The sequence below is a fragment of the Meles meles genome, chromosome 10 (assembly GCF_922984935.1).
Source record: "Meles meles chromosome 10, mMelMel3.1 paternal haplotype, whole genome shotgun sequence".
NCBI classification, from domain to species: domain Eukaryota; kingdom Metazoa; phylum Chordata; class Mammalia; order Carnivora; family Mustelidae; genus Meles; species Meles meles.
Window position 1 is genome coordinate 97,254,692 of NC_060075.1, and position 12,588 is coordinate 97,267,279.

Genomic DNA, 12,588 nt, shown 5'->3' on the forward strand with positions numbered 1-12,588 from the left:
AGGCTGGGTCCCGTGGGGCAACTGGGGGACCGCACAGGTGGGCTTCACACCTGTGTCCCTTAGGCTTGATTGCTGGACCGGCCTTGATTTGGGGGTAAAGAGGCAAGTCCAGGACGGTCCCTCAGGTTACAAAATCGGTCCACAGGGCACAGTCTTGGAGTCACACTTCAAGAGAGCCCTTGGTATGGGAGACCGGACACGGGCTGCGTCCTGGGGCCACCCTGTCCTTATGAATCAACGTGCTCTTCTCCTGTCAAGGATCGCCTTTTGCAAGAAGTCGTCACTGGGCAGACAGATGTGCCAGATTCAGGATCCGAAGGGTTTCTGGGCTGGCAGGAAGTGGAAGCGCAGCTGGAGGACATGAGGTTTTCCTGCAGGCGGCTCTCCCGGCGGCTGGCAGCGGCCGCCCCACCCGGGGACCGCGACCTTGCCGGTGACTGTGAGGACCAGCTCGCAGCAGCAGTGTGAGTCTGTGTGTGATGCGAAACTGGTGAACAGCTGGGAAGCATCTACCGAAACGACGGATCCACATAGTATATGCTATTTCTAGTATATTCTGTTTCTGGTATATTCTATTTCTGGGGGGAGGCATAATTTTTTTTTAATCTTTAGAAAAAGACTGACCTATTTGGTACTGTTGGAAAGCATTTAAAAATGCAACATATTAGGGGTAGATAAATAATCTCAAGTAGATAAAATCTTTAAAAAATAAGTAAATAGGTGCCTGGGTGGCTCAGTGGATTAAGCCTCTGCCTTCAGCTCAGGTCAAGATCTCAGGGTCCTGGGATTGAGCCCTGCATCGGGCTCTCTGCTCAGTGAGGAGCCTGCTTCCCCCTCTCTCTCTGCCTACGTCTCTGCCTACTTGTGATCTCTGTCTGTCCAATAAATAAATAAAATCCTTAAAAAATAAAAAATAAGTAAAAATATAAGATATTAAGCAAGCCCCTTAGAGGTTTATCATTGACTTAATCTTCCACAACATTCTCAGCTGCAAAGTTGATTTTGTATTATGTCGTATTTTCCTCTTTCTGTTCTCCTGACTTGCTGTGTCTTACCTTTCATATATTCCCACGCATCACTTTCGCTCTTCAAACTGGGTGAGGGAATTCGTAAGCAATCAAATACTAGTAAGAAGACTATATCACGAAGGTTCTTATTTCTGACACAGGTGACTTCCAGGCACCCGTGTCTGTTGGCCCGTAGAGGAATTTGTCATCTTCTGGAAAACCGCAACCAAAGGCGAGCTTTCTCTGGGTTCTCTGATTGCAGGATCTTTCGCGCACTAGGAACAGTTCAGTCATCCCTGGAGGAAACGCCCTACTGGAAAGGCTTCACAGGACTTATCAGGAAGACCTGTGAACTGGTCCGTTCTGCGAACGTGCAAGGAAGTGCCCAGAGCGGTCTGTCTGGTAGGTCAGCCGTCTTCGCTGTGGGAACCTGGGCTGCTCCCCCTTCCGTGCGTTGTTGCTGAGAGACACCCTATTTATGAAGGGTGCCGGAGGAAGGGCTTGCCGAGGATTTGCCCCTGATGCCCACTGTGCGTTGTCGCCGTGCGTTACAGCTAGACGGACCGGGGCCCTGGCTTGACTGGTTGTCTCAGCCGTTTCTACCAGTGACCTCTTTTCCTCTTGACCTGTCCTGGTTTGGCTGATAAACACAGACAGGGGTGGACCAGGCATGACGGACCCCGAGAAATCCAGAGCTGCTTCCTGTGGGGCCTTGTCACTCCTGTGCTGTTAGACGCACCCTGCCCTCCGGGGCAGCACCTCACGTCGAGCCCGCTCCCCTCCTCCCGTGCCATCTCCAAAACCAAACATCCCCTCAAATATGAATTGTACAAATTCGCAATGGCCTGACCCCCAGGCAGTCATTCCCTTATCCCAAAGGCCCTCTTTCTGAGAAGACGCTGGCAGGGTAGGACCTGTGTTTCTGACTCGTCCCAGGGGAGAGCTGGTGGTCTGGGTCCAGCTCTCCTCGGGGACCACGATCACTGGCTGTGCCGTGTGCGCTCCAGCCTTGCCCTCGGAGCACCTCTGCTTCCACTCGGGGTTCCTGCTCCATGGCCATGGCCACCAGATCTCGCTCCCTTCCTTCCTTTTCAAACTGATGGGGTTTTCATTTTTTGCTTATTAGTTTTTATTTAAGTTCCAGATAGTTAGCATATGGTGTAATATTAGTCTCGGGTGTACAATACAGGGACCCAGGACTCCCCTGCGTCACCCGGTGCCCATCACGGCAGGTGCGCTCCTTCCTCCCATCACCTGCTTCCCCTTCCCCCCGAGCACCGCCCCCCCAACAGCCGTGACCAGCAGCGTGTTCCCTGCAATGAAGAGTCTGTTTCTTCGTTTCTCTCTCTCTTTTTCCCTTTTGCTCAGTAGATTTGTTTCTTAAATTCCACGTATGACTGAAAGCGTATGGTATTTGTCTTTCTCTGGCTGATGTGTTTCGATGAGCTTAATGTTCTCTAGCTCCATCCACGTTGTTGCAAATGGCAGGATCTCATTCTTTTTGATGGTGGAGTGATACTCCCTTGTGTATATGAACCACGTCTTCTTTACCCACTCATCTGCCCATGGACGCTTAGGCTGCTTACACGGTTTGGCTCTGGTTGACAAAGCTGCTGTAAACCCAGGGTGCATGGGTCCCTTTGAACCTGTATTTTTGTACCCTTTGGGCAAATACCTCGTAGTGCAATTGCTGGATGGTAGTGTAGTTCCATTTTTAACTTTTCCAGGACTTCCCATACTCCAACCGCTGTTTTATGAGGCTGCCAGAGAAATCCCTCTCCGTGGCAGTCAGTGTCAAACCCACGAGCTGCCCGTTGGGTTTCTGCCTTGGCTGCAGGTGGGCCACACTGAGCTCTGCCCTTAGCAGCGGTGCTGGGCTGATAGCCGTGCCTCCTTGGTTGTGTGTTCCTCCAGGGCTAGAGCGTGGCTGGCTCCTGACCATTTCCAGAAACACAGGCGGCAAGAGAGACATTTGGCATCTGTGAGAAGCCTGAGTTCAGAAGTCTCAATAACACTGACAATCACAACATTTGTTGTGTTCTGTATGAATTATTTCATCCAGTCCCCTTGTCAACCCTGGAGCTGGGTTCCATTTTGACTCATTTTCAGATGGGAATACTGAGGCTCGTGGATATTAAATTCTGCTAGAGACCCCAGAGCTCCAGTGTTAAAGCTGAGACACTGTTGTAGAAGGTCTCTTTCCGGAGCCTGTGAACTTCCCCTCTGTCTGGACGATACTCACTGGGCACATCCCGACGCCTCAAGGCTTGCTCCGTTATGGAAATAGAGCTTGTCCAAGGATGGAGTTTTCTTGATTCTCTGTTCTGTACATTTGGGTCCTCTTTCATAGATTTTCTAATTTGTTTCCTGTTTCATGAATTTCCTTTTTTTTAATCTGCATTATTTCCTCCTTTCCTTCTACTAAATTCTGTTTGATGTTCTTTTTATAGCTTCTTGATTTTCAGATTTTCTTCTTTTTTCTTTTTTTTTAAATATTTTATTTATTTATTTGACAGAAAGAGAGAGAGAGGGAGAGAGAGAGAGCACAAGCAAGGGGAGTGGGCAGAGGGAGAAGCAGCCTCCCCCTGAGCAGGGAGTCTGACACGGGGCTCGTTCCCAGGATCGTGGGATCATGACCTGAGCCGGAGGCAGATACTTAATGACTGAGCCACCTAGATGGCCCGATTTTCTTCTTTTCTAATAGATGCTTTAAAGCTGCAATATTTCTTCTATGCAGAACTCTAGTATAGGGCACACAGTTTGATAGGTCATAGTCTTCATTAACATTCTGTTCAAAACTTCCTGATATTTAATATGATTTCAGGATATTGTTTAATTTTCATTGACATTTGGGGACATTTAAAGTGATTTTTTAAAGAAAACTCTGAATTTCTCACCTATTTTAACGAGAGAACATTCTCAATGGTTGGTCTTTGGAATTTGTTGAAATGTGTTTGTGGCGCACATGGTCCATTTTGGTAAATGTGTGTGTTCTTCAAAACCATGTCAATTCTGTCCTTGTTGGATGTAGTAATTATATATATTAAGTAGGTCAAGTTTGTTAATCATCCACATCTTATCTATTTCTTATCGCTTTTTTATTTTTTAAAATTAATTAATTTTTTTTCATGGTTATACTTTGCTAAATGAAAAGGATACAAGTTACCCTGATTAGCCAAGGGGAGAGGCACCTGGGGCAGAATCCAGGGGATTTCCAGCACCATTTCTAGTTGTCTCTCCCAGAGGAGCTATAGACAGCAGGAGCTCTTCCCAGCAGTGACAGGTCATGTACATATGGAGTACGGCCTACCAGGGAGGCTCACATGAGCCTTGGTGTCCAGAGATTTTACTGTGGTTTGGCCATATAGAGGTGGTTGGATACCTTTGTGTCTGACCTTAGTTTCCAGTCTCTCTGGAAATCAGGCCGATAGCAGGTGACCCAAAGGCCCCCCTATAAATCACACTCGTAAGCAATCTGGTGATACCCAAAGCCTCTATATGAGAAAGACATGCTTATGACACAGGAAATCCCAAGGACTTAGAGATCACTTCCCAAGAACTGAGGACAAAGCCCCGACCTCTCCTTGACCAAGCTTAATTCTTCACTGAACAGTGTATTTTGTAGAAATAAGAATATTCTTTTACATATTCCCAGGGCAAATATAATACTTTTATCCAATCTTTCTTTCTTTCTTTTTTTTTAAGATTTTACTGGAGAACTGGGTGTGGTGCATAAACAATGAATCTTGGAACACTGCATCAAAAAATAATGATATATTTCACAGTGACTATCATAACACAATAAATAAATAAATAAATAGTATGTGAAAGCACAAAAAAATAAAGTCTTATTTACCTCTTTAATCAGCTGCTGACATAGATGAGTTGAAATTTCCCGGTGAAGCGGTAGATTTGTCCATTTTCCTTTTAGCTTTACCAGCTTTGCTATATGTCATTTAAGTTACATTATTAGATATAAACAGTTCAGAACTGACATATTTTTATTGGATGAGCTCTTTCATCCTTAAGAAATGAAACTTCCTTTTTCTCTAGCATTGTCTTTGCCTTAAAAATATACATCATTGAGGGGCACCTGGGTGGCTCATTCGGTTAAGCATCTGCTTTCAACTCAGGTTATGATCTCAGGGTCTTGGGATCGAGCCCTTCATCGGACTCTCTGCTCAGTGGGGAGTCTGCTTTCCCTCTCCCTCACTTGTGCTCTGTGTCTCTCTTAAATAAATATGTAAAATCATAAACACATGCGCACACACACACATACATCATGAAGGTCCTCACATTTTTTAAGATTTTCTTTATTTATTTAAGAGAAAGAGAGAGAACACATGAACAAGTTGGTGGGGAGGGATAGAGGGAGAAGGAGAAGCAGGCTCCCTACTGAGCAGACAACCTGATGTGGGGCTTGATCCAGGACCCTGAGATCATGACCAGAGCTGAAGGCAGACATTTAACTGACTGAACCTCCCAGGCATCCCTGATGTAAGTATTAATGTTAGTATTAGCTGTAGTCTGGAGGTTCAACTAAGATGACATCATGGTTAAATTTATTCCTAAGTATTTTATTATTTTTTATTATAAATGGAACTGTTTCCTTAATTTCCTTTCATTTTCTTTTTTTTTTAATTTAATTTTTAAGTAATGCCTAAACCTAACATGGGGCTCCAGCTCAAAATATGGAGATGGAGAGTCACACACTCTACTGAGTCAGGCACCCCTTAATTTCCTTTTCATATTATTCATTGTAAATAATGAAAAATGCAACTGATTTCTGTGTGTTGATTATGAATCTTACAGCTTTGTTGAATTTATTTATTAGTTCTAAAAGTTTTTTGGTAGAATATTTAGTTTTCTATGTGTAAGAAAATGTCATCTGTGAACAAGGATAATTTTCTTTTTCCTTTCTTATTTTCAATTTCTTTTTCTTCTCTTATTGCTATAGCAAGGACCTCTAGTTTATTGTTTTTATTAAAGTCTGTGCCTGGTAACTCCAATAATTTCATCTCTTGAGTGTTTCTATTGTATGATTTTCTTCTTTGTTTCACTTATGTTTTATATGTACTTGTTTTTGACTCTATTCCAGACATTATATAATAAAAAATATTGAGATAATTTGATACCCTGGGTGTTTTCTATCCTTCAGATAGGCTTTTTGTTTGCTTGTTTGCTTGTTTTTGACAGGTAGAGGGAGGGGCATGTCACCCTAATTCAACCGGGAGTCAATTCCTTTTGTTTTACAAACACAGTGTCAGTGTTGGTGAGATCTTACGTATTCGTCATCTGCTCTTACTGCTAGAATGTAGTCCTTTGGGGTCCCAACCTGAGGCTGTGGTGTTGGCCAAAGACATTTTTCCCTTGGTTAGTCCTGAATTCCAATTTCTTTCCTGTTCTGCTGAGAATGTTGAAAGCTCTGTTCATTTTCTCAGCTCTTGCTTTTTCTTTTCAAAGTAGCAATTGCGTTCACTGGAGAAGTGGCTTCAGCTGCTGGGCTTCATCTCGCCTGCCTTCCATCTTCTGGATCCTGGTCCCATGAATACTCTTGGCTTTGCAAGCTGTCCGATGCCTTCGAAGATTTTAAAAATATTTAAGATATATTAAGTATCTCCTCTAGGAGTTCATAGTAGGATGGTTGGGTAAAGCGTTCTGGCCAACTATATGCAGAAATGCCTGCTCCCAGTTTATGGTCAAGGCTGGTGTGTGTGCCCCTAACCCATGGGTGACAGCAGGCTTCCAGTTGCGACTTGGCACTTAGGACCCGAAAAGCTCTTGGGTGATGAATGGTGAGGCAGTAAAGGGCTTGGACATTGGAATTGGCCGGATTAGACTGCCTCTGACTGGCTGTGTGACTTGGAACTTCAGCTTCATTATCCAGAAATGGGCATGATCCTATGAGGATTAAGCAAGTTGCTACTTAGTAGGGTGTGTATGGTGTGTGGGGTGTTACCTAAGTACAAAGTGAAGAACAGACATTCAGGTGTGCATTCCCTGGTATGCCAAGGACGTTTTCCCTTGTGCCAGTACTTTAGGGTAAAGCATGTTTCCACAGGAAAGAAGCACATGAACTAATGGAAGTGACTTAGGAGATCAGAATCAGCTTTTATTATTTAAAAAAAATTTTTTTAGAGAGATATAGAGTGCATACACAAGCACAAGGAGGGGGAGGGGAAGAGGTAGAGGGAGAGAACTTTAAGCAGGCTCCTTGCCCAAGCATGGAGCCCCACGCGGGGCTTGATCCCACAACCCTGAGATCATGACCTGAGCTGAAACCAACAGTCCGACTCTTAGCTGACTGAGCCACCCAAGCATTCCGAGAATGACTCTCCTGTTTAAGAGGACGTGCCAAATGTTGGCAAGAATGCCAAAGGACTGGGACCATCATAGGGTGTTGGCAGGAGTGTAAAATGGTATGACGACTTTGAAAAACAACATCAGCGTCTCAAAAAGTTATATATGCAAACACCGTGTAATCCAGCCGTTTGCTTCTAAAGAAAAGAAAGCATATTTCCATCTGAGACTTGTGCACGAACAATCATAGCTGCTCTATATTTGCAACATCTGCAACCAGGGAACCAGCCAAGTGTGACTCGTGGGACCAGAAGGACTAGCTGTGGCACTCCCAGCACAGTTATTACTCCAAGGTAAAAAGGGATGAGCTTGCTAACTCATGAATGAAGCTCAAACTAACTGATTCTAATTAATCATGCTCAGTAAAAGATGTTGGACAAAAAGCAGCATGCACTCTAATTCCATTTATATGAATTTCTAGAAAATGAAAACTAATCGATGGTGGCGGAAGGCAGATCCAGGGTTGCCTGGGAACAGCAGCAGGGGGCTGGACCTGACAGATGGAGGGATGGGGAGGGAGTGCGAGGACACTGGGGAGTGACGGATATGTTCACTGTCTTTTTTTTTTTTTAAGATTTTATTTATACATTTGACAGACAGAGATCACAAGTAGGCAGAGAGGCAGGCAGAGAGAGAGAGAGGAGGAAGCAGGCTCCCTGCCAAGCAGAGAGCCCGATGCGGGGCTCGATCCCAGGACTCTGGGATCATGACCTGAGCGAAAAGCAGAGGCTTTAACCTACTGAGCCACCCAGGCGCCCCTATGTTCACTGTCTTAATTGTAACGATATTTCAGTAATATGTACACATGTCAATCCCTAAAAACTGTCCATGCAAACAGCTATGATTTGTTTTACGGCAGCTCTATTTCAATAAAGCTGAGGTTTCTTAAAAGAAAGAAATCCAAATTTAAGGCAAGTAATTTATGCTTCTGGCATCTAGGGAGAAAGAAAGTAGCAACAAGCTTCATAGTTAGCACAGGGATGTGCAATTCACATCAGACTTTTAAAAAGGTTAATGCTACCAGAAAACCAAGCCACATCGAGTAAATAAAAGAAGGAAACATAGGGGGGCCTGGGTGGCACAATCGGTTGAGCATCTGAGTCTTGGTTTCAGCTCTGGTTGTGATCTCAAGGTTGTGAGATCGAGCCTTGCGTTGGGCTCCGTGCTCAGTGCCGAGTCTGCTTGAGATTCTCTCTCCCTCCCGCTCTGCCCCTCCTGCTCATCCTCTCTGTCTCTGAAGTAAATAAATATTTTAAAAAAAGAAAGTGGGAACATAATCCATCAGGAAGGGAACAGCAGCAGATGGGAGCGATCAACCCCAAGATGCGGGAAAGCACGGGAACAACGGCGTCGGGTGCAGCAGAGAAACAACAGGCTACTCCCTAGCCTGCGGGGGGTGGGGGTAGGACAACAAGAGGGGTGCTGATGTTCTTTGCAGAAAGCCCACAGGTCTGCACGGGAGGGCCAAGCATCTGAAAGTGACTTCGAGGGATGGGACTGCCGATAGATTGGGTGAGACTGTGAGCAAGGAGAAATGCTGAGTCACGCTCCCTTTGTCGCCCGAGCCAGGCCTCTGCTGGTCCTCTGTGTCAGCAGAAGATGAGGCTCATGGGTCTGGAGAAACGGGGGTAACCTGCTCTGACCTTGGGGCACCAGACAAGACCAATGGTCCGGATGTCACAGGCAATGCTGGGGAATGACCTAACCTGCCTGTTCTGAATGGTGGAGTGCCCGGCGACCCTCTTATGTGAGCAAGGGAGAGGTGTGGGGGGATGGGTAAGCCTGGTGATGGGTATTAAGGAGGGCACGGATTGCATGGAGCACTGGGTGTTATATGCAAACAGTGAATCATGGAACATTGCATAAAAAACTAATGAGGTACTGTGTGGTGACTAACATAACATAATAAAATAAAATAAAATAAAAATAATCCTAAGGAAGAGGAAATAAAAAAAAAGAAATTAAAAAACGTGTAAGTACATAGAAGTGTTTTCAAGTGAAATAGACCTGAAATTAGAAGAGAGAATATTCTAAAAGATTTTGAAACTAGAAGGCTGTGTAGAAGGTCCCACTGACCGTGATTGGAAGTTCTCAAAAGTAGAGATGACACCGGGTTTGGAATGATTGAAGAAATGACCCAAGAACATTTCCCAAAATGTTTGTTCTGTGTTCATTTGCCACCTGTGTGTGTTCTGCACATTATTTTTTTTTTGAAGATTTTATTTATTCACTTGACAGAGAGAGGGAGATCACAAGTAGGCAGAGAGGCAGGTAGAGAGACAGAAGGAAGTAGTCTCCCTGCTGAGCAGAGAGCCCCATGCGGGGCTCAATCCCAGGACCCTGAGATCATGACCTGAGCTGAAGGCAGAGGCTTAACCCACTGAGCCACCCAGGCGCCCCTGTACATTATTTTTTAAGAGAAATTAAATTCACTTTATTTGAAAAAGAATCAACATCTTAATTTAATTTAACTTAATTTAATTTTTTCAGTGTTCCAAGATATATTGTTTATGCACCACACCCAGTGCTCCGTGCAATACGTGCCCTCCGTAATACCCACCACCTGGCTCACCCATCCCCCCAACCCTCTCCCCTCCAAAACCCTCAGTTTGTTTCTCAAAGTCCACAGTCTCTCATGGTTCATCTCCCCCTCCAATTTCCCTCCACTCACTTCTCTCCATCTCCCCTTGTCCTCTGTGTTATTCCTTATGAAATAAGGAAACCATCTGATAATTGATTCTCTCTGCTTGACTTATTTCACTCAGCATAATCTCCTCCAGTCCCGTCCATGTTGCTACAAAAGTTGGGTATTCATCCTTTCTGATGGAGGCATAATACTCCATAGTGTATATGGACCACATCTTCCTTATCCATTCGTCTGTTGAAGGGCATCTTGGCTCCTTCCACAGTTTGGTGACTGTGGCCATTGCTGCTATGAACATTGGGGGACATATTATTTTTTAATCAGATTGTTGTTGTTGTTGAGTTGAATGAGTTCTTTACATATTTTGGATATTTGTTCCTTACTGGAAGTATGATTTGCAAATATCTTCTCCCGGTCAGCAGGTTGCCTTTTAGTTTTGTTAATGGCGATTCTTTCACTGTGAGAAAAGCATTTTAGTTTGATGGAGTCCTGATAGTTTATTTTCAATTTTGTTGCCCTTCCCTGAGGAGACAGATCCAAAAAAATATTGCTAAGACTGATGTCTACGAGTTTACTGCCTATTTTTTCTGTTCAGGTTTCACGTTAGATCTTCGTTGTATTTTGAGTTCATTTCTGTGGATGGTGTAAGAAAGTGTCCAGTTCTCCCAACACCATTTGTTCAGACTGTCTTTTACCCATTGTGCCTTCTTGCCTCCTTCGTTGTAGATTAATTCGCCGTATAAGTGTGGGTTTATTTTCTGAGGTCTCTGTTCTGTTGCATTGATCTATGTGTCTGTGTTTGTACCAGTGTCGTCCTAACCTGGGTTAGTTCAGATTTCTTTTTATCCTAATTGGATCACATTTTCTTGCTTCTTTGCCTGCCCAGTAATTTTTTATTCAATGTCAGACATTATGATTTTAGCTTCGTTTCATGGTTGTTGTTTTGCTTTCCCATGTTCTTTTTTTATTTTTAAGATTTTATTTATTTATTTGAGTGAGAGAGAGAACAAGTTGAGAGCAGCAGCAGGAGAAGCAGACTCTCTGCTGAGTGGGGACCGCGATATGGGGCTCGATCCCAGGACTCTGAGATCATGACCTGAGCCAAAGGCTGGCATTTAACCATCTGAGCCACCCACATGCCCCTGTCTTTCATGTTCTTGAAAAGAGTTTGATCCTTTAGGATCTGGCTTTTAAGGTTTGCTAGGCAGCACTGGAATGGTATTCAGTGCGGTGGCAAATATTCCCCCGTACTGAGGCAAGCCCCATTTTGCATCTTGTACTCACTGTGTAATGAGAATTGTGGATTGTTCCAGTCTGGCTGATGGAAACAGAATTTGTTCCCGGCCCACGTGACTGACCACTGGACACTTTTCTTGAATCTTTTTGGGTGGATCTTTCCCTGGTCTCAGGAGGTTTCTTCACCAGCATGCACTGATTTACCCTCAGCTGAATACTTGAAGGAGGCATACAGCAGGTGCTCCATCTGTGCAGATCTCTCCTTGGAGTCTGTTCTGTGTGTCTGTGCAGTCTTTTGGACTCCAACCTTCATTCCGTCTACTCAAGGTGCCTACCAGCTCCACTTGGTTCCACCTCCTGGGTCAGTCCTGGGATACTCTCTTTAAGGCAACAGGCGGGATAATCATGGATCTCACCTTATTTACTTTCTGTTTTCTGTGGATCACTGTCTACACTGCTTGATGGCCAGTGGTAGTTGATCTTGGCCAGATGCAGAAGCCAAATCACAAGGATTTCTAATCCTTCTTTGTTTTATTTTCAACCAGATTAAGAAAACCACTAAAGCATTCTTCACTTTGGCAGATTTGACTGTTGTGTCCAACTTGAAATCAATACATGACATGCCTTTCTGTTTAGGTTTCTCTGAGGAATCTCCTTGTTATGAAGAAAGCATGGATTGGGAAGCCATCACCGATAATTATTTCACATTTTTGGGTAATTTACTCAAGTCTCCAGCTGCTTCCATTTCCAGGTAAGTTTTCAAAATTCAATTTCCAGGTTTTGATTTAATTATTAGTTGAAGACAAACAAAACTTATTTATAGGAAATGCCTGCTTTATTTACCTATGTAATTATTATTATTTTTTAAGAGAGTTTGTGAGAGAGTATGAGTGGGGGGGGCAAGAGGGAGAGGGAGAGAGAGAATCTCAAGCAGACTCCATGTCCTCTGTGAAACCCCATGTGGAGCTCAATCTCATGACCCTGAGACCATGACCCAAGTTGATATCAAGAGTGGGACGTTTAACCAACTGAGCCACCCAGGTGCCTCAGGAAACACTTGCTTTAAAATATGAGCTCCTGATGTGACTGTTGATGCAGTATTTCATATTAGGCATTCAATAATATTTGCCCCATAGGATTTATGACTCGTGTTTCCATGGATTTTGAAAAGAAACACAGATGATAGTCGTAAGATTTTCCTTCAAAAGCATGATTTATAATAGATGCTGCTCCAAAAATGGAATGGTTGGATAATAGTCTCATCCAGTTGCATACTTTAGACATGGAGTCAGTGACTGAAGATTCTGGGAGCCATGGGGACTTTTGGGAGAGAAGTGATCT

General features: G+C 44.1%; 1 protein-coding gene across 1 annotated transcript in view; it reads left to right on the plus strand.

Moving 5' to 3' along the window:
- The window catches only part of ABCA13 (ATP binding cassette subfamily A member 13), a 322,891-nt gene that overhangs the window by 41,500 nt on the left and 268,803 nt on the right, over positions 1–12,588 (plus strand). Inside the window, exons 15-17 of the mRNA XM_046020270.1 lie at positions 259–464; positions 1,270–1,409; positions 11,884–11,998. Of these exons, the coding sequence (XP_045876226.1) occupies positions 259–464; positions 1,270–1,409; positions 11,884–11,998 (461 nt within the window). The remainder of the gene's footprint in view (positions 1–258; positions 465–1,269; positions 1,410–11,883; positions 11,999–12,588) is intronic.